Raw genomic sequence first — 25,967 nt, 5'->3', positions numbered from 1 at the left:
GTCAGACTCTAACATCATCAATACAAGATCTTGGTGAGAAATAAATGCAACACTGGTTGGAAATAAATCTTGTGACATTGCAGAAACAATGCCACAGCGAATGCTTGCCGTAATCAAAGCTAAAGGCGGTCCAACGAAATATTAGAGTGTGTTTTTTTTGGTGGCGACTTTTTTTTTGGCCAGGCAGTGTATTTAGAGAGGACAAGCAGATGGAGTTGGCCAGATCATTAGCATGGGAACATTTGGACAGGTGTAGGCTTTGACTGTCAAATAGAACTTTGAGACACTTTGCCTGTTAAAGGTGAGTGCATGAAGAATGTGGTGGAACATAATTAATAATGGTTGATTTACAGTTAAAAGCTATACGTTTATGGTTGGATATAGTCATATCCACTAGCTCCAACTTTTATGTCAGGAGTAAAAACAAGGTCCAATGTATGTCTACAGTTATGAGTTGGACCACAAACATACTGTAGAAGAAGAACAAAAGAAGTAGTGATGCTTAAAAATCAGAGGCATGAACATTAGTCGAGTTGTCAGCATGTATATTAAAATCACCGAGAGAGAACAACTCCATCATAACTTAAAACAAGAGTGGATAAAAATTCAGGGAACTGCTAAAAAGCTGCCAGTTGGTTTTGCGGGGGCGATAGATTATAGCAATTAACGCTGGGTGAGGACCACCAACTTTAAAAGTGAGACCTTCAAAGGAAGAAAATCCCTCACAGAGTACCTGGTGATATTTAAAGCTCTTTCCGTAAACACACACAAGGCCCTCACTCAGAGCACTGACTCTGGGTTGGTTGACAGAAACATATTGTGGAGGCCACAGCTCAACTATGACTATGATCATTAGTTTGCAACCAAGATTCAGTAAAAAAACATCAAATCTAAGTTTGCAGACAAAATAAAATAATTTAAAATAAAAGTCTTACTGCATAATGATCTGACATTGAAGATGGCCATTTTTAGTGTATTTGTATTGGGAATTTAAGTTTCTGCATTTGCCTGAATTTGAAGTAGATTATTAATATTTCTGTGTGGTATGTGTGCCTTTCAGTTTACAGATCTGTGCGTTATGATTACAGGAATATCAGAACTATGTGAAATAGCAGGGGATAGAGAAGGCTTTATATGCTGGCAGGTGGGCACTGGTGGGCGGGATGGAGGATATTAAAGGAAGAGAAGGAGAGTTCTCTTCAGTGACTGGTGCTGTGTCCAGTTGTGCGGCATCAGTGAACTGGGACTGCTGCGATGGATCAGCCTCCAGTAAGCAAGTTAGGTAGCTGTGGCTTCCTCCCGGTTGGTGGTGAAGGTGGTGATGGCGTATAAGAGTGGTGGTAATAAAAACTCTTGCTGTTGGCTATCTAGCTTCCATGCTAAAAACACGCTGGGTTATGCTAGCAGTAGTTCACTCGTAGGAGGTTGTCCTGACCAGGTGACTAAAAACTCGAGATTCAAGTCTCAGATTATTAAATCTTCCACCCAGATGACCTTTTCTGGGTGGAAGATCTGGGCATTTTTAGTGTTCATCATTTTATTCCTGGTGTCTGCTAAAATAGATTTCCATGCTTCAATATTCCAAGACATTATATTTCTTCTTCTGTACATCTTATACTGTAATCTATTCACAACACATCAGTCTCACAAAGGAGTTGCTGCATTACTACAAGTCATGCTGGAGTTTTGACCCTTTCAGATCAAGGCAATACAGACTTGCTAATCACAAATGTGTCTCTTTGTTTTAAGTTTCCTAAATAAAACATCTTTTTGCAATTCCAGAGAGCTACAGCAAACAATGAATACTGATGTCCTTGTCAGCATTTTTCTATCATTTTTCTCTTGTAAAATACTGAATGATTAGTGCTGAGCAAGTAATGCTTTTCTAAAACTAAAATGGGAACTGACTGAAACCCATTCCAAACACACATTTTCTGTTTGGCTTGCCCTATTATGCTGTAGCCAGATGACGCTTTAATAATCCAGCCTTGATAAATAAATGCTGGAGACAGGCTAAAACTGATAAGGCTCCTAAATGCCTTTAGCCAACTCAGCAAGGACTGATATGCAGCCAAGTCTCAGCACAGATATGCAGCTTTGTTATAAACCTTCCACAGAGCATGACTGGGAGGAAGGTTGGACAGGGATATAGACATGTTTTGTCAGTTGTTATGAAACTAGCAAAGAGATATAGGCCTGAGCTGAGGGGGTGTTCACCAGATGACCTACAAATCCCATGGGCTGAACTATTTATGGATGACCAGAAGGTTGTGGAGTGGAGAAAGAGATGTAAAGGTATTTCAGAATTTAAGTCCCCTGTGTTAAGTATTAAGTCTTAGCTTGGGGAACATGAAGCTTAGAAATGTAACCAGACTGAATGAAGACATGTATGTCCGTTGGGCATAAAACCATCAACCATTCATCACAGCAAAACTGGTGGTCAGATACCTACATTGTTCTGGTGTCAGGTGGGGTTGGGCCTGTCCTCGTACCAGCCTGCATGAGGAGCCGTCGCCACCACAGACGCCACAGTTATCCTCCCTGGCACCGCTGGCTAGCTGCCGATCACAGCCCACCTCCTGCACACACATTTCAAATTCACACTCAGAAAGAGATATGGGGACAGAAAGAAAAGAGAACTGCATTTACACATTCAGTGGCTGGATTACATGTTGCAATGATACAGTCAAACCTCACAGAACACGAAGATTGATTAAGATTGATGCAGTGGCTATAACTTCTCTTGGAGAACTTGGAGGAAACTGACTGATGCGTTTACTTTGGGCAACAATATGAGACTTGGTTTTACCTATATCTTATAATGCAATAAGGAATATTAATGCTATAGATATTGATGGTAACCTGTAGAAAAAGGACTCTCCTCTCCTACCCAGTGTGTGGGCTGTACTACTTATCATGACAATTAATTCCCATAAATTGCCGACCAACCCTCTTTATTCTGCTTCAATTTCACTCTGTAATTACCCAATAATGTACAGTAATTACCAGTAATCATACTATACAACTTACTTATTTCTTCGCAATTTCTTCACATTGCCACAGAATTACTACATAATTGTCAGCCTACCTGACTGTTCATCTCAGTATCTCTTTCAGGCCACAGGATCCTTGTACACAGTCTTGAGAAATAAATTAAGTGTGATCCCATTGTTACTGTGCAGGTACTGTTTCCAAAATCCCCATTAGATGTAACTGATACAAATGTGGCAGCACATTAAATTTGACTTTCTGAGTATCAAAAACTGCATAGTTTTAACCAATGAATAGTTAACCTATTAGAATAGATTAGTTTTGAACTGATTCACGACAAGCTATGAATGTTTCTGTCACCATGGCAGAGTTAGTGCAATAAAACAGATTTATCAAATAATGTCAACAAGAAGATTTACTGAACATGGGAAAACTGAAATCCAAACAAGGGAGGAAAACCAAACAAAGTTCATGAACAAAAGTCTAACACAGGTAAATCCAGGAGGGAAACACCTGAAGAGAAGCCAATGTAGATAAGGCAGTTAATGTAAGTCCCCCACTTTGCTCATATGGCCTCTGACGAGTAATGTGTGATAGCCCTGATTTCCTTCCTGATCCAATACCAAATAAAACCCAGGCTGGTATCGCCAATATCAATACCATACCAATACTTTGTACAAATAACACTAAGAGCAGAGGAACTGACAGCTTACATAAGCTTGCTGTTTTATATAGAATGCTGTTATTCAGATTAAAATAAATTAATGCCAATGAAATAAAGAATTAAATAACTATAACAGAACTGTTGGGAAGTATGGATATTTCAGTATCGATTCATATACCACCAACTCTGACTGCAGCATGTGTTCAACAGCCTTTTTTTCATACTGTCAGTGTTCTGCTCACTGTTTTCATCCCTGCTGTTTCTGCTGCTGTCTACTTAGCATTTAGTGAGGCCCCCATCCCCTTGTAGTCTGTAGGCTCTGAGTCTAGGTTCCCCTCAGGTGGAATGTATTATCATCACTCCCCACTCCCTGCTGAGCTTGGTGCTTCCTTGTGGGGAATGACTATATGACACATGTCAAAATAGGCATGAATCTGATGAGGGTTTGACAATTTGACTTATTGCACATGTGTTCAATGAGCATTTTTCCTCTGTCTGTTCTATTTTAATTTCTAACACTATGCACATGACTTCTAATTCCACTTCAGCTTGTCAAATTTCTTTTCACTTTCATACAATAACTCCCATTGATGTCTCCGATTCCATTTTTGATTTGAAAGACAGCAGTCATTCCAGACTTGTTGGGATTGAAACTAAGTTCATCAAAGTTTCTGTAAATAAGATTAGAAACAATAATATAGCAGTAAACTATTTTCGAAGTTTTCTCCAGCTCCCACAGTATCATTCATGTGGCTGGTCCCACCAGATAAGTACAGGGTTGAATTTCTTTCCCAGTCCAACTGTGAAGCCAGTACTGGTCTGGCTTTACCGAGAGGAGAACCCTATGAGCTAAAGGGCTCCAGCTCGACTCGGAACTGGCTAAAACCATATATTTCTCCTTTTTATACTGAATCAATTGAAAATGTTATAAATATTGTGTTGGACTTTGTCTTAAAATAAAAAAAAAAAAGGTAATTTAGACTTTTCCATCCCAAAATATTACGTTACGCCTTTTATCAGTTTAATCCCGCTCAGTATGCAATATGAAGTTTGGTTGTACAGACTGAGATGTGAGACCAGCAAATTCTATTTCACGAGAAAAGTCTGGTTTGCCAATCACCTGGGTTTGATTTAATTTACTTCTTCTCTTGTGCATACACATACAGACATACAGCCTACTGTAGATATGTCGAGGCTTGTCGTGCTGAGTTACTGTGACAGGCTGAGACAACAAAGTGGCACATACACATGGATACACAGCAGTGCACACAGCAGCTGTCTTCCACTTTACTCCCTGGAATTGTTTTTATTTTCTCTTCTTCTTGTGTACAACTGGAGTTCATGTTGCTTTGTGGTGTATTATTAATCCATATACATGTACTAGAAGAAGGACTGGCCTCATTCCATCATTGTCAAACTTTCTGCCACAGTACCACTGCAACCCAGCACCCCTTCCTGTGCTAAGTTAATTACTGTGGATAATTTAACTCATGTTATGTTCTGTAGCATCAACCCGCAGCAGTCTCCCAGACGCATGCAGAGCAAGCAACGTGGGTTGGGGGAGGGGTTGGATGGAGGGTTCAGACTGGCCTACCCCAGCTGCTTAAAAAAGATTCTAGAGGAAACACTGCTGAGTTATCATTTTATAAGTAAATACAGCTCCATCTTTGTCTTTCAATTATGTGTTTGGGGATTTTGTCTTTGTCTCCACAACTTACTGTAGCTTGAGAGGACCACAACCTACAATTCAGGGATCAGTATATTAAATATGAGGAAGACAGACAAGTACAGAGACATGTTTAATATATACCCTGCTCACAACCATGCACAGGCCATGCATGAACCTCAATCAAACAATGAGACAAATGGTCAAGGTGTGTGACTGGACAATATCTGATATATGACCCCATACCTGACACACTCCACTGATGCACATGTCAAAGGCATCTGCGCGGCATCGTGTCCCATCCAGCACCTTAGGGGCAAGTTCAACAGTGAGACTTCTCCCTTTAGCCTGGCACTGCAGGGCACAGGGTGCCGCGGGGTTATAAGGCGCTGGGACCCACTCATAGGTGACACCCTGGTACTTGATATCGTTGTGGGCTGAACACTGCTGGGCCCGGAAATCACCTGACTCTGCAGGGCAGTCCTGAGGAGAAGAACAACATGGAGAGTGACACCACAATAATTCATTATCTTTCTTTCAGTGTCACTTCATGAAATTGGCATTTAAAGTAATTAAACTAAATGTAAAAACCTTGAATGACTGGTAAATGTGACAGTTAATATAGTTTCATTCCAGAATTGTTATAAAGGATTTATAAACTTTTTTTAAAAATTAGAATTTCATGGTTCATTTCATTCAACTCCTACTTTAACTTTTACATTTTCTGTTTTGTCCACTCTGTTCAGTTTGGGTCACCAAGAAGAAAACTGCCAGCAAACAAACATGGATTTAACAATGAAGATTTTGTATGTAACTGCGATGGAGGCCTTGCTTAATTGCTGCATTCCACTGGAACTGGAAATTGTAATTTCCGAGTTCCCAGTCAGAAGTTTCAACTGGAACGCCCCCGGTAATCAGATTTTTGACTCGCAAAGGCATGCATCAACATCATCAAGTTGTGAATCAACAGAAGTGAAGCCTATACTACCATACTGTTTATAAGCACATCTGTCTAATTTGTGTCTCTTAAACACATTACACACAGTCCTATCCAACTTCTATCTGCAGACATGTTTCAATTATGTTTGTATGTATGTAATCAACTTGTATTTCCAACAATAACAACAAAAAGCAACAACATCAAGCTTCTGATTTGTTCTGAAAAGTGGCCAACTTGGATGTGACATCATTCCCAGCTCTGACATCCGAATCCCGAGGTGAATCGAACATAGCAGAACCTCTGCTGGTTTTAATAAACCATTGTCAGGCAGCACAACAGCAACAACATGAACACTCTTGTGAGGTCTAGACCTCTCACGTTATTTGCATTACCTTATATCACATAGGAAGCACATCAGACTACTATGTATGACATATTTTTTTGTGTTATTTCAATAAAAAAAGTTGTCAGCACTCACAAATAAGTATAAATCATTTATAATGTAAACAGCGGCAAACAGAAATGGAAATTGGTCTTCTTTAGTGTTTCTGAGACACATGTGGGTGTGATCCTCATTAAACAGCTGTCAGGGACCTACCAGTGATAATTAACCAGCTGATAGAAATCATTGAAACATCATCATCAAAACAGAAATCTGTTTGATATGTAGAATTGGCTTTTACAGTATTTCAGTGTGAAGCGTCATTTTCAGTTGCTTCTGTTTATCGTTTTAAAGTTACTGCATTACGTGTTAATACAAACTAAACACTTCCTGCAACCATTTCAAATTAAAAGTCCTCTAACATTTCAGTGGGCAGAAACCTTTTATTTTTTCACAGGGCTTTTATTGCTGTGCTGCAGTAAGCATATTGTCTCATTTCCTGTTGCTGGTGTTTCTGTTGTTTACATGTTATTAAGATCTGCTAGCTTCTTTAGCAGTTAGCAATGACTTCTCTCTCTCTCTCTCTCTCTCTCTCCTGCTCTCAAAACAGTTCATGAGTGATACTGGTCTTGGTGATAGTTGGCGATTAAAAACGCCCAGCTGCTAAAGAATCCTGATTGTTGTCACCAATTCACTCATTTTCTCCCATTAATTTCTTTATCATCAGGATTACAGTTGTTTCTAATCCTTCAGAGTCAAAGAGCCACCCCATCATGATGAACAGCTAGGCCTGTAACATTGTTTACCTTGTAACACACACAAACACACAGAAACACAAACACCATATGAACATCTCACAACACATAGCACTCTGCTTTCTCTTTTTGTAATTTTAAATTACTTTTCCTAAAACTAACTAAACCATAACCGTTCCACAGATTTTACCCTGTGTTTTATTATTGTTACCATGACAACGAAGGTCCAGCATACTTGCTGGTATGCTTCTATGGATCATATCTAAGGGTAAGGACAAGTGACCTATTGTTGTTAAAGTTGGGGGACTTGTTGTTAGGAGTTGGTGGAGTCCAAACACAGGAGAGTGAATATTGGACTTAGAGTCATCAGGTGAACACAGAAACAACTCCAAATGCTGATGTTTCTTTGTGTCTGCTAGACTTGTAAACAGGCGACTGTTTGCCACATCAACTAACCTGAAGCTAACTACAACCAAATGAAACTTTAAATCAAGTGACAAATCACAGTCATATCCACAGACAGTCATGTTTTGGCTGTACATTCTCACCATCATCATCATCATCATCTCTCATCAGCCTTATTTCTAGCAGCAGAAGCTGTTTTCTCAAACATGCAACCTTTCTCTCATCTCTCGAGTGTTCGTGACAGCTAGTCTTGGCTATGACATTTTGTTTATCAACCTGATCAGAGTCTTGTTTCACAGTGTAAATTGAACTTACATAGCTTTTTTCACTAATATTGACTGCATGGTTTGAAGACAGTTAATCATCTGCTATTCTTTTTTACGCCTAAACACAAAAAAAAAAGAAAAAAAATTTGATCCCTTAAATTTGGTTATTTATGACCAAGTTATGATCTTGTAGAGCGATTCACCAGTGTCACATCTGTACTGCAAGGATGTGACACTGGTGAAGCTTGGATGTTTGGCCTGACCATCTCCTGCAAATAAAGTCACTTCTTGTCATGGATCGCGATCATCTTGAGATCATCTGTCATCAATTTAATATAGTTACTACCACCAGGCAAGACCACAGGTTAGGAGCACATTCTGCCCAAGCTCCCCCTAGAGAGTAAACGAGGAAAGAAAAACACAGGGAGAGAAGGAAAACGTCGTTGTTGATGGTTATCAGTGGTGAGTGGAATGGGACTTTCCAACCAGCCCTCAGTAAGGCCCCAGAATAGTTTGCAAAACAGGATTTTCCTTATGCTGGAACAAATGCACAGTGCGTGTGATAGCAATATTTTTATCATCCACCTACATGTACACTGAATATATGTTGCATATAACCAGTGAAATGCTTTTGACTTTGAACCAATGAAGTGCTTTGAATTTTGAATGTGTACCATGTGTAGATAGGATTAGGGTTAATGAGTTACCATGTAATTATTATTATTATTTTACCGAGTGATTAGAGACAGTGGGAAGGTACTCATTATTGCTTACCTGGTGTGCTACTACAATATGTAAATCCTTGACAAACATGACAACCTGAAAACTCTGAATGGACATTTTATTTTTTATTAATTTTTACGCACCTAGTTGACACGCTTCTGAATCCAGTGCAGTGTTAAGCTACATCTTTATGCATTAAAAATAATGTCAACAGAAATTAGATGTATATACTACTGAACTGTTTTCCCAATTATGTTGTTGTGTTATGTTGGTTTTTTTGTTTGTTTCAATGAATGAAGCGCTACATTCTGCAGAGATCACTCCCGATGACGTGCGGCGTGCTAAGTGTATTGTGTCACTTTCGGTTGTTGGTGGTGTTGTGTTTGTTGCTGCTCTCCCTGAATTCAGCTGATCCTAGTATTTTTGTAGACAACCGCTAATTATCTGTTGTACTGTCGAACTTCTGTTCGATCACTCTTAGCTCTCTCCTTCTCTTGGTGAGATTCTCATTAAAACACAGCTGTTTACATGCTAGCTCTTTTTACCACTTTAGCTTAGCAGTTAGTGATGGCTTCTGTCTCTCCCTCTCCCTCTCCTGCTCTCTCTTGCTCAGCCTGCTTCATGTTCAGTTCCTCCTCTGCCTCCTTCAGCAGAAATGGTACATGTAATAAATGTAGTTTGTTTGCAGTTATGGAGGCGAGGCTCAATGATTTGGAATCCCGGCTCCACACCATGGAAACCACATCTTTCGCTTCTCCAGTTAGCCAGCCCCCAGCAGCTGGTGTGGACCGACCCAGTGTAGCTCCTTCTGTAGCTCCTTCTCTCCCCCCAGTAGCTCCCGAGCAGCCGGGAAGTCAGGGCGGCTGGTGACTGTTCGTAACAAGAAGAGGCTTAGTCCTAAACAAAAGCTCACGGCTCACCACCAACCTGTTCACGTTTTTTCAGAACCCCCCCTCCTCCTCCCCTACCAAAGGAACGTCTCTCTCTATCCTGGAGAGAGATGTCAACAGGCTTTTTAAGAAGCAGAACCCCCGCAAAGCAGCCAGTCCTGACTCTGTCTCTCCATCATCCCTGAAGCACTGTGCTGATCAGCTGTCTCCGGTGTTCACGGACATCTTCAACACCTCACTGGAGACCTGCCACATGCCAGCCTGCTTCAAATCCTCCACCATCACCCCTTCCCCAAAAAACCAAGGCCCACAGGTCTAAATGACTACAGACCCGTTGCCCTGACCTCTGTGGTCATGAAATCATTTGAGCGCCTTGTCCTGTCCCATCTCAAATCCATCACTGACCCACTCCTGGACCCCCTGCAGTTCGCCTACAGAGCCAACAGGTCTGTAGATGACGCCGTCAACATGGCTCTCCACTTCATCCTCCAGCACCTGGACTCCTCAGGGACCTATGCCAGGATCCTGTTTGTGGACTTCAGCTCTGCCTTCAACACCATCATCCCGGCTCTGCTGCAGGACAAGCTCTCCCAGCTGAGCGTGCCTGACTCCACCTGCAGGTGGATCACCGACTTCCTGTCTGACAGGAGGCAGCACGTGAAGCTAGGAAAGCATGTGTCTGACTCCCAGACCATCAGCACTGGATCCCCGCAAGGCTGCGTTCTTTCTCCTCTGCTCTTCTCCCTGTACACTAACACCTGCACCTCCAGCCATCAGTCTGTCAAGCTCCTGAAGTTTGCAGACGACACCACTCTCATTGGACTCATCTCTGATGGCGATGAGTCTGCCTACAGGTGGGAGACTGACCATCTGGTGACCTGGTGCAGGCAGAACAACCTAGAGCTTAACTCTCTGAAGACAGTGGAGATGATAATGGACTTCAGGAAAAACCCAGCCCCACCCACCCCCATCACCCTGTGCAACTCCCCCGTGGCCACCGTGGAGCATTTCCGCTTCTTGGGAACCACCATCATACAGAACCTCAATTGGGAGCTGGACATCAGCTCCCTCATCAAAAAAGCCCAGCAGGGGATGTAACTCTTGAGGCAGCTGAAGAAGTTCAACCTGCCAACGACAATGATGGTGAACTTCTACACCTCCATCATCGAGTCCATCCTCACCTCCTCCATCACCATCTGGTACGCTGCTGCCACGGAGAAGGACAAAAGCAGACTGCAGCGTATCATCCACTCTGCTGAGAAGGTGATTGGCTGCGGTCTACCATCTCTCCAGGACCTGTACGCCTCAAGGACCCTGAGGCGTGCAGGGAACATTGTAGCTGACTCCTCCCACCCTGGACACAAACTCTTTGAGACACTCCCCTCTGGCAGGAGGCTGCGGTCCTTCAGGACCAAAACCTCTCGCCACAAAAACAGTGTAGTATCTGAAGTTCTGTATGTTATGTTATGTGAATTTATGGGTTTGGTATGTTTAGCTAGGAGTCCCCTGGTCAAAAAGAGTTAATGGCCTTAGCCAGAAGGCTCTAGGGCAAAAAGAGTTAGGGGCTGTGTCTAGGGGTTTCTAGGTCAAAAGGTCTAGGTGTGGATAAGAGATTGATGACTTGATTGAAGCCCTTTTTCTGTAATTTAGGAACCATATGTTTTACCTTAGGTTCACAAAAACAACCAATCTATATAGACGGGGAGTTAGAGCGGTTATTCAGAGGAGATTCACATTGGCTTCGACTCCTCTCTCAGGCAATCGCGAGTGCTTGATTTGATGCTGGACTTCTTTGTAATAAACCTCTTTATATACAAGTAAGACGGTGTCAGCGGAGTTTTCTTCATCATCTTCACATCATCGCTATTTAAGAAACAACAACAGCTTCTTCCCGTCTGCTATCAGCCTTATCAACAAGGCTAGAGAGCCCCACTGTCACTAATCCCCCTGATCCCCAATTGCACCAATCACCAGCACAAATTCCTTGTATGTGGAAACATACTTGGCAATAAAACCGATTCTGATTCTATTCTGAGAAACGTGTTAGTGACACCAGCGGCCATAGTCAAATGCATTCCTGGGGCCAGAGCGGGCGACACTGAATCAAACCTGAAACTGCTGGCTAAGGATAAACATAAATACAGTACGATTGTAATTCAGGTCGGTAGTAATGACACCCAATTACGCCAATCGGAGATCACTAAGATTAATGTGGAGTCGGTGTGTATTTATGCAAAAACAATGTCGGACTGTGTAGTGTTCTCTGGGCCCCTACCCAACCTGACCAAAGATGACACGTACAGCCGCTTGTCATCGTTCAACTGCTGGTTATCGAGGTGGTGTTCCGCTAAAGATGTGGCTTTGTTGATAACTGGCAGACTTTCTGGGGAAGACCTGGTCCGATTAGACGGGACAGCTTACATCCCACGCTGGATGGAGCTGCTCTCTTATCTAGAAACCTCACTGAGTTTATTAGAAAGCCAAAGCCAGGACAATCCAGAGTTGAGACCAGGAGGCAGAGTCGCAGTCTTACACTCTTCTCTGCGCCTCTCTTAGAGCAGTCACTGCCATTCACCCCCTAAAAACTGTGTCTGTCTCCCGACCACCTAAATTTAAATGTAATAAATCAAAAGTGAACAGAGGAGGAGTTAGACATGAAAACCTAATAAAAATCAACACAACCACTATTCCAGAACCAAATAACAGGAAAATTAAATGTGGCTTATTGAATATCAGATCACTCTCATCTAAATCTCTACGAGTCAATGATCTGATAACTGATCATCACATTGATCTGCTCTGTCTGACTGAAACCTGGCTGCAGCAGGATGAATATGTTAGTCTGAATGAATCAACACCCCCCACTCATGTTAACGTTCATATCCCTCGAAGCACAGGCCGAGGAGGAGGGGTGGCAGCCATTTATAACTCCAATTTATTAATAAATCCTAAGCCTAAGGTTAATCATAATTCATTTGAAAGCCTTATTCTTAGTCTGTCTCACCCAAACTGGAAAACACAAAAACCAGTCCTACTAGTTACTGTATATCGTCCTCCTGCTCCTGACTCTGAGTTCTTATCTGAGTTCTCAGAGTTTTATCTGAGCTAGTTCTCAGCACAGATAAAGTTATCATGGTGGGTGATTTTAACATTCATGTAGATGTTGAAAGTGACAGCCTGAGTATTGCATTTAATTCATTATTAGACTCAATTGGCTTCTCTCAGCATGTTAATGAACCCACTCACTCTTTTAACCAGACCCTTGATCTGGTTCTGACTTATGGGATTGACATTGAATATCTAACAGTATTTCCCAGAAACCCTCTTTTATCTGACCATTTTCTGTTAACATTTGAGTCTCTCTGAAAATACCATTAGCAAATTTAAAGAAAGAATCTCATCAGTACTTAGCCCACTGCCATGTATCAATGCAGTAGGGGACGGCTCTCTTAACTTCACATCCACACAGGTTGATGATCTTGTTGACAGTACTGTAGCCTCACTGCGTGCAACACTAGATACTGTAGCCCCTCTGAGGAAGAAGGTAGTGAGTCAGAGAAGGCTAGCTCCATGGTACAAGTCAGAAACATGAGCTTTAAAGCAAAATTCAAGGAAGCTAGAAAGGAGGTGGCGTTCTACTAACCTGGAAGAATCTCTAATGGCTTGGAAAGACAGCCTATTGGCGTATAAAAAAAGTCTCCGTAAAGCCAGAACATCCTATTATGCATCATTGAAAGAAGAAAACAAGAATAATCCCAGGTTTCTGTTCAGCACTGTAGCCAGGCTGACAGACAGCCACAGCTCTGTTGATCCATCTATAGCTTTAGCCCTCAGTTGTAATGACTTTATGAGCTTCTTTACAAATAGAATTGTCTCTGGTCGAGAAAAAAATTCACCATCTCCTCCCCACAGCTCACTCAGATGTACTGTCCAGTTCAGCAGCCTCAGAGTCCACTGTAACTGGTTTATATTTTGACTGTTTTACTCCTGTACATCTCTCTGAGCTCACTTCAACAGTTTCTTCATCTAAACCTTCGACTTGTCTTCTAGACCCCGTTCCAACAAGGTTGTTCAAAGAAGTTTTTCCTTTAATCAACACCTTTATATCAAGTCTGATTAACTTATCTTTATCAAATGGTTATGTACCGCAGGCTTTTAAAGTTGCAGTAATTAAACCTCTACTTAAAAAGCCTACTCTTGATCCAGATGTTATAGCCAATTATAGACCTATATCCAACCTCCCCTTTATTTCCAAAATCCTTGAGAAGGTCGTTGCAAACCAGTTATGTGATTATTTGCACAGGAATGGTTTGTTTGAATATTTTCAGTCAGGTTTTAGAGTCCATCACAGCACAGAAACAGCTCTGGTTAAGGTTACCAATGATCTCCTCATAGCTTCAGACAATTGTCTCTGTACTTGTCCTGCTAGATCTTAGTGCTGCATTTGACACCATCAATCATAAGATTTTATTACAGAGACTAGAGCATATGGTCGGCAATGTTCCCTCTAATTTTTCATGTCTGGGCATACACACAAGCTCCCTGAGCACACTGAGGACCATTGTGAGCAACATCAGATGTGCACGCTGTGGCCACACACCAGTATCACACCTGATTAACACCTGGGATCATAGCAAGTTACATGGCTTATTAAAAGAATCAAATTACAGCAGCAATTTCCATTCGTTTACTTTTAATATAAGTGATTTGGCCCACTTAAAATGAAATGCACTGTTGTTAGCTCGCTAACTTGCACGGCGCCGCGGCACATATTGGAAGGGCACCTACGCAAGCAATGTCAATGCTATGATTGGCTGCGTAGCATAAGTGAACCGTATCGTATCATTGGCTGGACATCTGTCACTCACTGTGTTACACTGCAAAAAGTTACAGAAAAAAATGTTATTGCTCTAATTAATTTACAGTTTATGTTGAATTTTATTTTATGCGCTGTATAGATTTTCTTGTGCGCTGAGAATGTGTGAGCAGTGCGCGATTGCGCAAGCGCGCAGCTTAGAGGGAACATTGATGGTCAGCATTAAAGGAACCGCACTAAGCTGGTTTAAGTCATATTTGTCAGATAGACTCCGGTTTGTTCATGTTAATAATGACTCTTCTATCAACACTACAGTCAGTCATGGAGTTCCACAAGGTTCTGTGCTAGGACCAATACTCTTCACTCTATATATGCTTCCTCAAGGAAACATTATAAGGAGGCACCAGATAAATTTCCATTGTTACGCAGATGACACCCAGCTGTACTTATCCTTGAAGCCAGGTGAGACTAACCAGGTAGCCAAGCTTCAGGTCTGTCTTAAGGACATAAAAACCTGGATGACCAGTAATTTCTTACTCTTAAATTCAGACAAAACTGAAGTTATTGTAATTGGCCTCAGAGATAAACTATGTGATAATATACTGACTCTGGATGACATCACCTTGGCCTCCAGTGCTACAGTCAGAAACCGTGGTGTCATTTTTGACCAGGACTTGTCCTTTACTTCACATATAAACCAAGTCTCTAGGACAGCCTTCTTCCACCTGCGCAATATTGCAAAAATCAGACCCATTCTGTGTCTAAAGGATGCTGAAAAACTAGTTCATGCATTTGTTACCTCAAGACTGGACTACTGTAACTCTTTATTGTCAGGATGTCCCAAAAATTCAGTAAAAAGCCTCCAACTGCTCCAAAATGCGGCAGCACGAGTACTGACAGGAACTAGGAAACGAGATCACATCTCTCCTGTGTTAGCCTCTCTGCATTGGCTCCCTGTAAAATCCAGGATAGAATTTAAAATCCTCCTCCTCACCTACAAAGCCATTAATGGTCGGGCACCATCGTACCTTGGAGAGCTTATACTTCCCTATTTTCCCAATAGGACACTTCGCTCTCTAAATGCAGGTCAACTTGTGGTTCCCAGAGTTTGTAAGAGTAGAATGGGGGGCAGAGCCTTCAGCTATCAGGCTCCTCTCCTGTGGAACCAGCTCCCAGTGTGGGTTCAGGAGGCAGACACCCTCTCTACCTTTAAGATCAGGCTTAAAACTGTCTTGTTTAGTAAAGCTTATAGTTAGGGCTGGCTCAGGTATGTCCTGACCCATCCCTTAGTTATGCTGCTATAGAGCTAGACTGCTGGGGGATTCCCATGATTCACTGGGCGCTCTCTCTCTCTCTCTCTCTCTCTCTCTCTCTCTCTCGATTACTTTATGCCATTAACTTTGTATTTTTTCTCTCTCCCGTAGTTTGTGCTTCTCCTCTCTCTCCCTCTCTCTGTCCTCATTCTGCAGGTCTCTCTGCCTCTGGAGCAGCAGGATCCAGATCCACCACTACTCATCATTACTATTAACCACTGTTATCTGCCATTATTATTGACAACACCATTACCTACATAGCTGTTCCTGGTCTCTCTCTCTCTCTTTTCTCCTCTCTCCTCCCCCCACCCCCCCTTTTTTATCTCCTCCTAAACCCAACCGGTCGAGGCAGACGGCCGCCCACCCTGAGCCCGGTTCTGTTGGAGGTTTCTTCCTGTTAAAAGGGAGTTTTTCCTCCCCCCTGTCGCCAAGCGCTTGCTCTTTGTGGGAACTGTTGGGTTTTTCTCTTTAACAAAGTAAGGTCTTGACCTTACCCTGTAAAGAGCCTTGAGATAATGTATATTATGATTTGGCGCTTTACAAATAAAATTGAATTGAATTGAATTGAATCGATGTTCCGTGTGTGGTTAAATAATGTTGTAGTCACTGAAACCCCCCTATGGACCTAACAACCTGCTACTATTGGTCACTGTGTGACCTGTGACCCAGGATGTCACCTAGCCAGCAAAACCCAGCTGTGCCCCTTTGTCCTTTCTCTCTCCAACTGTGGGAGCTGCTCCTCTCTTCTCAGCAGACCTGCTCACAGCAGCCTGCCCGACCTTTTTACAATGGACTGAAGTCATAATTCCTCTGGATGCTAGAACGTAAACATCAGCTGAAACAGCGGATTCTATTGTTCTTATTGTGAGAAAAGTTTATTTTTGTAATTCACTTTTCATTGCTTTAAAAAAAGAGCAGCATCACACAGACAAAAGACAAACAGAAGAGGAAATGACAATAACAATAAAAAGAATAAAAGGTAAATGTAATTATCACTCCTATATCAAAATGACTGTAACAGGGCAAGTACAGCTAAGCACATGGTTGCTACTCACACCTACAATACTAATAACAAATATGGGCAAACATCACATTGCATTGCTATCATTCCTTGCTAAACCTCACTTCAGGTGGTGCTTAAGCACCTGACCCTCTGGCCTCTGCCTAGATAAGTGCTGTTTTTGCGGGACTTTTTAAAAATTTCTTTTTCTAATTTCTAATTTGGCCCATGGCATCAGGTCTCATCTCAAAGTGTGTTGAAATGACCAACTGCTTTTGAGTTTTATTTCTTTGAGGCACACGAGCCCCTGCCCCTCAGACTGAGAGCCCTGTGGAGCAGCACTTCTCACTGACGTGACTTCATATATACATAGTGTATATATATATATATATATATATATATATATATATATATATATATACATACATTATGTATATATAGTGTTTGTCCTCAATATTGTTTTTCACTGAAATTAAAACTACTATTAAAACAGCTCAATACAGACAGCCAAACTCAGGCAATAGCCCTCCATTAAACTTTACAACAAGACCAGGTAAAATCCTGACTTTATAACTGTGACATCATCTGACTAAATTAAATGTGAAATGTGAAGCCTTGTTTTAATTGGCTTCCTACACTTCCTGTAAGTGCTTCAAATTAAAAGCAGTAGTTTTTGGGAGATTAACCCTTAACTATCATGCACAGATTGATTTAGCTCATTTACAAATAGCAGCATGATGGTCCCTTCACCTCAGTACGTAGAATACACTCAGGCCTACATTGTAGATGGAGGGTGGATTGGTTGGTTTATCATTTTGTTTTTTTAGAGAACAGCTTTTTTCAGTTTTGTGCAAAAATTTGTTGATATTAAATTATTATTTTATAGACTACGAGCAAACAAACTCTACATGTGAGAACGCCCTAAAGCACAGTGTGGCATTGTTTTCTTTGTTGTTGCCTGTTCTTGTGATAAATGTAGAGCAGGAGTACTCAAATACAAATCTTCAAGGGCCACAAAGATGATTTTCAGTGACTCAAAGGTCCATTTATTGAGGTCGGTCAGGCCAGTTTACCATTAAGTTTAACAAAAATAAATCAGCACCTCCACAGAGTCATAACAGGTAACAAATAAACATATCAAGAGCTCAGGAATCAAATATAATGAAAAACTATTTTACATTGTAAGTGTGTCAGTGTGAAACACAGCTTAATGAGAGAAATGGCATCTTGTGTCTTTTGCCAGTCTTTGGAACTTTGGCTCAAATGGTGTGATGGCCAGGCGAACACACTGTTGCAAGTGTTCACTTGTGAGTGCACTGCAGTACTGGTTCGATAGTCTCCTGGCATATTAAGCACATGGGTCTTGTGCTGGTTGGAGGGAGAATGAATGCAAATTTTTCAGTCCATTCTTCTTTGAATTGGGGATTTTCACTGCCCACCTTCCTTTTGGCAGATAATTTGGAACACGCCATTTTTGTGCAACCTTTTTTTTTCGTGCGCAATCTAGGCTCCTCCCTGCTCTCTGGCAAAGTGACCATGCCAACGGCTTCAAAAGCGAAAGTGAAACTTAAAAATGCGCTCGCAGCGCGACCCATTAACAGGCTGTCTGTGTATCGTTGGCATGGAGACAAGTCCCGATAGGTATACGTGTTGACCCGACCAAAACACATACTGAAGAAATAACAGTTTGGGGGCCACAAATAGGTGGCCGGCGGGCCGGATGCGGCCCGGGGGCCACCTATTGAGTACCGATGAAGTAGAGTATTAAACATCTGCAACTGTATGAAATTGAAATGAATTAATATGTAACTAACTTTAATTTATAATTATCATAGGGATGCCCTTTTTTTCAGTTGATCAGCTTCTCCCAAAATGTGCATAGACCCGAAGTATGGCCATCTCTCCTATATACTGATAACACTGTATTGGGCGAGCAACATCATCATACATCATACATCATACATCATACATCATACATACAATACAGGCCATCCCTCACAAATCTTGATGGTAACATCATACATACATTTGCATTGTCAACTTCTCCCTGGTTACCCATTAAATATTGTATTCATATAGGGCCCCCCTATTCTAAAAAACATTAACTACCTGGTGTTCAATTTAAAAATTATTTATAGTTGGCTATTTTGGTCATTTCTCCCCATCTCTCATTGAAAGAGATCATGTTTTTTGTTTTCCAGTGCTTGAGCACAATCCTACAACCTGTGGTAAGAGCCAGTCAGCGAGGTAAGTCTCATTAAAGCACATACAGGTGTCACCATTTCAAAGAAGTGGATATGAAATTTGCAGTGGAGAATCAAATATTGGTGTTTCTAGATAACACATATAATCTAATCTAAATACACATATAAAATAATCTAAAATTCATGAAGCGACTAATATTAACAGAGTAATGCATAATAAAGAGATGACTCACCGTGTTGCTGCAGGTTCTGTAGCGGATGTTTTTGTCATCACAGCTTCTGCAAAGCAAAACACACAGACAAAAATCTCATCACTGTTGCAAACAACAGGTGAGTCAGTGATAGTGTGAACAGTGTGAAACTGATCATTTAATATTTTCTACATTTACACATGTGCCTATGTGTGAAATCCTGCTCTAGTTGGGACACATTTTTGTGATGCTGTTTGTTCTTGTCTTGTGACATCATTCTCCATCTCTATTTCATTTCTCCTACTTTTTCACCTTGAACATTGTTGCTCAGTTTGCCCTGGAAAGGATCTGCAGGTAAATTCCTAAAGTACAATGCACACACACACACACACACACACACACACACACACACACACACACACAAACACCTATAAAAGCGCACTAACCTGCAGCAGACATTACCCAGCCAACAGCCATCTCAGCACTTCACCGGGCTCCAGCTGGCAGGGCCCAAAATGTCAAGCAAAACCGAAAAGGTTTAAAAGGTTTTGTTTTTCTCTTTACACAACTGCTACAACATAGTGACATTCACCAGCCATCATGAGCCAGGTGTCTTATTTCAAATTGATTTCAAACTGCACTGTTAATTACATTAAAGCGAATAGTGATGGAACTGTCTATGTTTAGGCACAGTTAGCATTTTTAGGCTAACTTTGAAGTGACAGAGGTTGAATGGTCAAACCATGTTTCGTGAAAAATATCTGCTCAGTGTGAATTTGATGCCAGCAACATGTTTCAAAAAAGTTGGGACGGGGGCAACAGAAGACTGGAAAAGTTGTGTAATGCTAAAAAAAATTATTGGGGATAAAAAGAGGCTGAGTCTCTGTGCAGTGAAGATGGGGAGAGGTTCACCACTCTGTGAAAGACTGTGTGGGCACATAGTGCAACAGTTTAAGAATAATGTTCCTCAATGTAAAACTGCAAAGAGCATCTACAGTTCATAATATCATTAAAAGATTCAGAGAATCCACATAAATCTCTGCATACAAGGGACAAGGCTGAAAACCAGGACTGGATGGCCGTGATCTTTGGATCCTCAGCAGCACTGCATTAAAAACAGATACAGTTCTATAGTGGAAATCACTGCACGGGCTCAGGAACACTTCTGAAAACCATTGTCTGTGAACACATTTTGTTGCTTCATCCACAAATGTAGGTTGTAACTCTACAATGCAAAGAAGAACCCATATCTAAACATGATCCAGAAACATCTCCGACTTCCCTGGGTCCAAGCTCATTAAAGATGGTCTGAGGTGAAATGGAAAACTGTCCTTTGGTCTTTGGTCTGATGAATCAAAATTTCAAATTCTTTTTGGAAATCATGGACGCTGCGTCCTCTGGGCTACAGAGGAGAGGGACCATCCAGCTTGTTATCAGTGCACAGTTCAAAAGCCAACATCTGTGATGGTATGGGGGGGCATTAGTGCCCATGGCTTGGGTAGCTTGCACATTTGGGAAGGTTCCATTAATGCTGAACAATATATATATAGGTTTTGGAGCAACATATGCTGCCATCCAGACAACGTCTTTTTCAGAGAACACCTTGCAGTCCACCTGTCTGCAGTCCAGACCTGTCACCCACTGAAAACATCTGGAGCATCATGAAGAAAAAATACGACAAAGGAGACCCTGAAGTGTTGAGCAATTGAAATCCTGTATCAGACAAGAACGGGACATTTCACTTTCAAAACTCCAGCAGCTGATCTCCTCAGCTTCCAAAGGTTTACAGAGTGTTGTTAAAAGAAGAGCTGATGAACACAGTGGTAAACATGACCCTGTCCCAACTTTTCTGAAATGTGTTGCTGCATCAAATTTAAATTGAGCATATACTGTATTTTTCATGAAACAATAAAATTTCTCAATTTCAACATTTGATATATTGTCTTTGTTCTATTTTCAATTAAATATGGGTTTACATGGTTTGCAAATTTTACACAGTGTCCCAGTTTTGGAAACGGGGTTGTAGCTAGGTTTCAATGAGAGGGACAACCCTTAGGAAGGGGGGGAAATGTCCTCCCGGTCCCCCTGGGATTTCTACCTATGTGCACTAGAGTTTCATAACTGAGCTCTGATCAAGGTGCCAACTTTATGTCTATATGAAAAATAAAGAAGTCGAATCTTGCACGCTGAACCAAATATCAATGTTACAGGGATATTGGCCACAATTTCACACGCCCATACACAGCCCAGTCATACACTAGGTTTTTACCTAGTCTCGTTTAAAATTTTATTTAGAGATACCAAATAATCTTTCCACATGGCAAATACTTTAGAACTGGCTGAAGTACAAGCAGCCCTGGTTAGGAATCATTGTCATATAGGTTCACTTACCAGCTTTTTGCTAGTTTTTCATGGCATCTTAGTGTTTCAATCAGTTCACTTGTCATGGAGGTGACCTTTAGCATCACATATTATATCACATTTGTTACATTTGAAACAGGGGTTAATCTGAGCGTTTTAACTGTTGCAGGCACCAGCAGGCAGATGAGGAATCTGATGAGAGGAACCACACAGCCGTAGTGCTAAAATACTCAGCTTGGGTTCATGACCACATACAAGCCTCATCTTTCAATAAACACAACACATTTCATCCATTGTTGCAGCTGTAATGTATGGGTACACATCTAAAGTGAGCTGAACCACGTCCAAACGTGATATCCTGATATACATCCTGAATCTACAATTATAGTGCTCATTTTTTATTTCAAAATACTTCAGTAACAGCTTTTAGTTTTAGTACCAGACTCACCCACTTAACTCTTCTCTGTCCTAAAAGACATGCAAAACTTGACGTCTGTAATGGCATAGGAAGAATATTGATTTAAATTCATGTCAGACTGATTTTAAAAGCATCCTGAATACGTGATTTATGCCTTTGATTGCACATAAAAGAGTTTTCTGTCAATGCTCAGATGAAAATAATGAACTGACAATAACATATCAAATGATAAATTCAGACTCTGCTTTTTTTCTATACACATACTCAAGCTGTAATTCAGGTGCTAATGACCACAGTCTCACCTGTAGAGCAATACTAAGGACCATGAGGCCAGTTATGGACCAAACTGTGTGGGATTTGAGGGCGCATTAGTTTCCTTGCTTATGTAACAAGAAATAGACAAATAACTTGCTAGCTTACTTCAATTTAAAAAGACATAATGAAAACACTTAATGCAAATACAGATACATCTGGAGAGAGGGATGTCTGGAAGGCCCTGCCTAGCCTACTGCTAACATGCCCCCACTTCAGATAAGCAGAAGGAAGTGGATGGATGGATGGATGGATGGATGGATGGATGGATAGATGGACGGATGGATGGACAGATGGATGGATGGACAGGTACATTGCAGCTTGATTTTCTCTCAGGCTTTTGTCAGTACATGTGTTAGCTCTCATTTTTTGTACACATGGATAGAGTATAGTATCATTGTGACTGTATTCAACATAAACATTACAATTCTCACCACACTGTTACTGTACTGACAGCACTGTCACTCCGCTTTCTACACTGTCACTGCACACTCACTGCACTACTACTTCTTGGATACCCGTAGTAATAACAGTAAGATGACAAATATGGCTATGCTTAAACAAAATTGTCATCAAAGTATAAATTATTGACATTTAATAATCAGAGCATTCACAATTACTCAAAATCATCAAGGGGAGGCGCATAGACACAGGCTTCTCTCTCTCTCTCTCTCTCTCTCTCTCTCTCTCTCTCTCTGTCTCTCTCTCGTTGACTGTCCAAAAGTTCTTTTTACAACCTTAAAAAGCAGCAGGTACAGAAACCGAACTAAGTGATATGTTTTATCTGTCGATCTCCTCCACTCTGTTTAATCACAGCGTGGCACCTACACACAACAAGCAGCACTGCAGTGATCAGCTGGTCCCAGCATGTGTGTACGTCTGCACTGTCACTGCACTATCAACACTGTCACATCATTACATTGTCACCGCACTGTCGCTACACTCTCACTGCACTGGAACATGCCACAATAAAAACCTTGAATTTGAACATAAACATGAAAACTTTAGCTTCTTAGGAGCTTTCAATGATTTAAGCTGAATCAGAAAGGAAGGGCTGTGACTGTTGGGTGCTCCGAGTTAAAGGGTGCTCTGGGTTCAGTTTTTTATTAGATTAAAAAATAATAAAAAAAAGTCAAAGCCTTCCAGCGATTTACAGAGAATCATATTACACACAAAACCTAAATAACTAGAATGTTTGAGGTGTAGTTATACCATTACTAAGTGTTGCCCTGAATGAGCTTTGTAAAAAGATCAAAGCAACATAATATAAGAAAAGCATCATTCATTAGCCTGGTTTGAGTCAACATGGTGCCTGGCAACAATTTAACTGTAAAACCTAGGTTCTCTTATTTGAATTAAGATTGGGAAAGTGTTGGTGCTTTTAGTCACAGACAGGTATTTCCTCTGCTTCTTGAGTGTTACTGTGTTCAGGCAGACGGAGTTAGTGGGAATTAATGAACCCTTAAGGGGGAGAGAGACACAGTCTGGAGGCAAAGCAATGGGCAAACTGCACTCCAAAAAAAACACCATGCCAGACAGAAAGCCAGCAAGTCTGTGTGTGTGTGTGTGTGTGTGTGTGTGTGTGTGTGTGAGTGTGCGAGAGAGTGTGTGTGCAACAGTTGAATGTTGTAGATTAAGCTGCATAATCTCATTGTAGCCAGATACAACTGTTCTACTACTGTATATATATATATATAAACCTGTGTGTCTTTCTGGACAGTTTGAAGCAGGATTGGGCAGAGACAGGCAGAGTGTAGCTTTGATTACTGTGACCCTGATCACAGCTCCCAGAGTCAGAGGATGACAAAGCCCAATCCACAGGGCACGAGGTGTCACTGAATGGTTTGATGAGCATGAAAATGACCTGAATTGTCCATATGTACATGTAAATGACATTTAGCAGACATTGGGTTTGCTCATAACTAGAATGTTGGTATTTTATATGTCAAGTTGGCATGAGAAGTTTGGAAGACATTTGATGCTGATAACTTAACAACACAACTTAAAACCAACAAAATATCAGCATCAGCTGTTGTCAGTATTCTACTCTACTTTCTACACAACTTACATTCAATGTGTCACGGTGTTGGTGACCAACTGCCTGCTGGGTTGTGAGCACCTGGAATAACGCCCTTCCTCCCTTTTAAGTTACATAGAAAATGTAAAAGGTAAAAAGTATCATATATTATTTTCACTCTATTGTTTAACCTCACAATGATCTGAGTGAAACAATATTGTGACCTGGTTATATTGCAGTCAGTATCTATGGTGTAAAATGGGGTGGGATGAGCAGAATGTTATGGCCTTAGCTGACATGGTTTTCCAGGACTCGTGAACATCTGTTTCTCAGCACTGGTAATTCTACACCTAACATGAAAAAATCTGTACTGCTCAGGAAACATCCAATGAAGCAACACTGGCCAAAACATGACAAAACACAACCAGAAAACTACCTCCAGAAAAATCCAAAGACCAGTTTGCAGGGTATGTTTACTCCTCTTTTATCTCTCTTTTAGCACAGTCTGAAATAAACTGGCTGTGATGACTTCCAAGTCAAGCAACACTGCACAACAAATCACTGAGAATAGACAGGCTGACAGTGAGAGCAAACCATCGGATGGCAACTTTTAAAAACAGCAGAGATTTGAAATCCACACACTTGATGTGTTTATAAGTGTTAGGAACATACAGAACACATTCAACCCAGACTGACTCCTATCCACACAGGCCACATCTGTCCTCCTTTCCTTCCCTCACTCAGTTCAGTTCAATATCATCATTTCAGTGAGCTGAAAAAGTAAGTAGCTTCTACTTCCTCAAAACCAACAATTCACTCTTGCATCCTTAAAGAAAGATTAGATGATCATTTTTGATATGATATTCTTATGAATGCAGATTCTGGCTAGCATTCCATTTTAGTATTTTTAGACTTGTCTGCTGCCTTTGATGCCATATAATCACACAATCTTGGTGTATAAACTGGGTTGGGATAGATGGCACTATCCTCAGAAGGTTTTCTTTATATCTTACAGAGACATCTTTCAGAGTATTCAGCTCACATGTTGTGTGGGGTTCCACAAGGCTCCATCTTTGGTCCCATCTCATTCAGCTTGTATTTGCTCACTCTTGGTTGTATTATTTGCCAGTTTAAAATTGTTGCCTTCCATTATTATGCAACTTTATACATATTTTAAATCTGACAGTCTTAAAAATCTGAAATCTTGGTCATTGGCCCAGACCTAAAGGAACATCAGTCCATACCTTAGACATGTAGCAGGGAATATAGAAGTATCTGTCAGGAATCTTGGCATTGTGTTTGATCAAAACTTGACTTTTGAGCATCACAAAATTGTTTCAATCTTGTTTTTTGCTACTCAAATGTTGCTAAATCATCATCAGTTCATCATTGCCTAAGAACACATTTCTGCCTGGATACTGGATACTTCTGATCATCTGACCAATTGCTCTTAAATGTCCCACGTGGACAAAGGGGGACTGTGTTTTTGTCCTTTTATGTCAAAATTATGGCATGCCCAATTACTACCAGGTCAGCTAAGTCTGCTTCACTATTTAAACAATTTTTAAACAGCCACTTTTGCAGACTGGCATTCTTATAAGATTGTTGTTTATTCCTTTTGGTTTTGTCTTTTAGTTTTGTTTACTATACTGT

At 41.1% G+C, this 25,967-nt stretch overlaps 1 protein-coding gene across 7 annotated transcripts in view; it reads right to left on the bottom strand.

The window, feature by feature from the left end:
• Positions 1 to 25,967, bottom strand: part of adamtsl3 (ADAMTS-like 3) — a 228,076-nt gene that overhangs the window by 97,848 nt on the left and 104,261 nt on the right. For all 7 annotated transcript variants that reach the window (XM_071472982.1, XM_071472984.1, XM_071472974.1 and 4 more), the window contains 3 exons: positions 19,249 to 19,294; positions 5,568 to 5,804; positions 2,453 to 2,579 (listed from right to left, as the gene is read on the bottom strand). In XM_071472982.1, coding sequence (XP_071329083.1) covers positions 2,453 to 2,579; positions 5,568 to 5,804; positions 19,249 to 19,294 — 410 coding nt within the window. The remainder of the gene's footprint in view (positions 1 to 2,452; positions 2,580 to 5,567; positions 5,805 to 19,248; positions 19,295 to 25,967) is intronic.

Source organism: Trachinotus anak, unplaced genomic scaffold (genome assembly GCF_046630095.1).
Source record: "Trachinotus anak isolate AG129_WGS33_773 ecotype Australia unplaced genomic scaffold, CSIRO_AGI_Tana_v1 ptg000042l, whole genome shotgun sequence".
Taxonomy (NCBI): domain Eukaryota; kingdom Metazoa; phylum Chordata; class Actinopteri; order Carangiformes; family Carangidae; genus Trachinotus; species Trachinotus anak.
The sequence above is the reverse complement of the archived record's forward strand: the minus strand, read 5'-3'. Positions and strand labels throughout refer to the sequence as shown.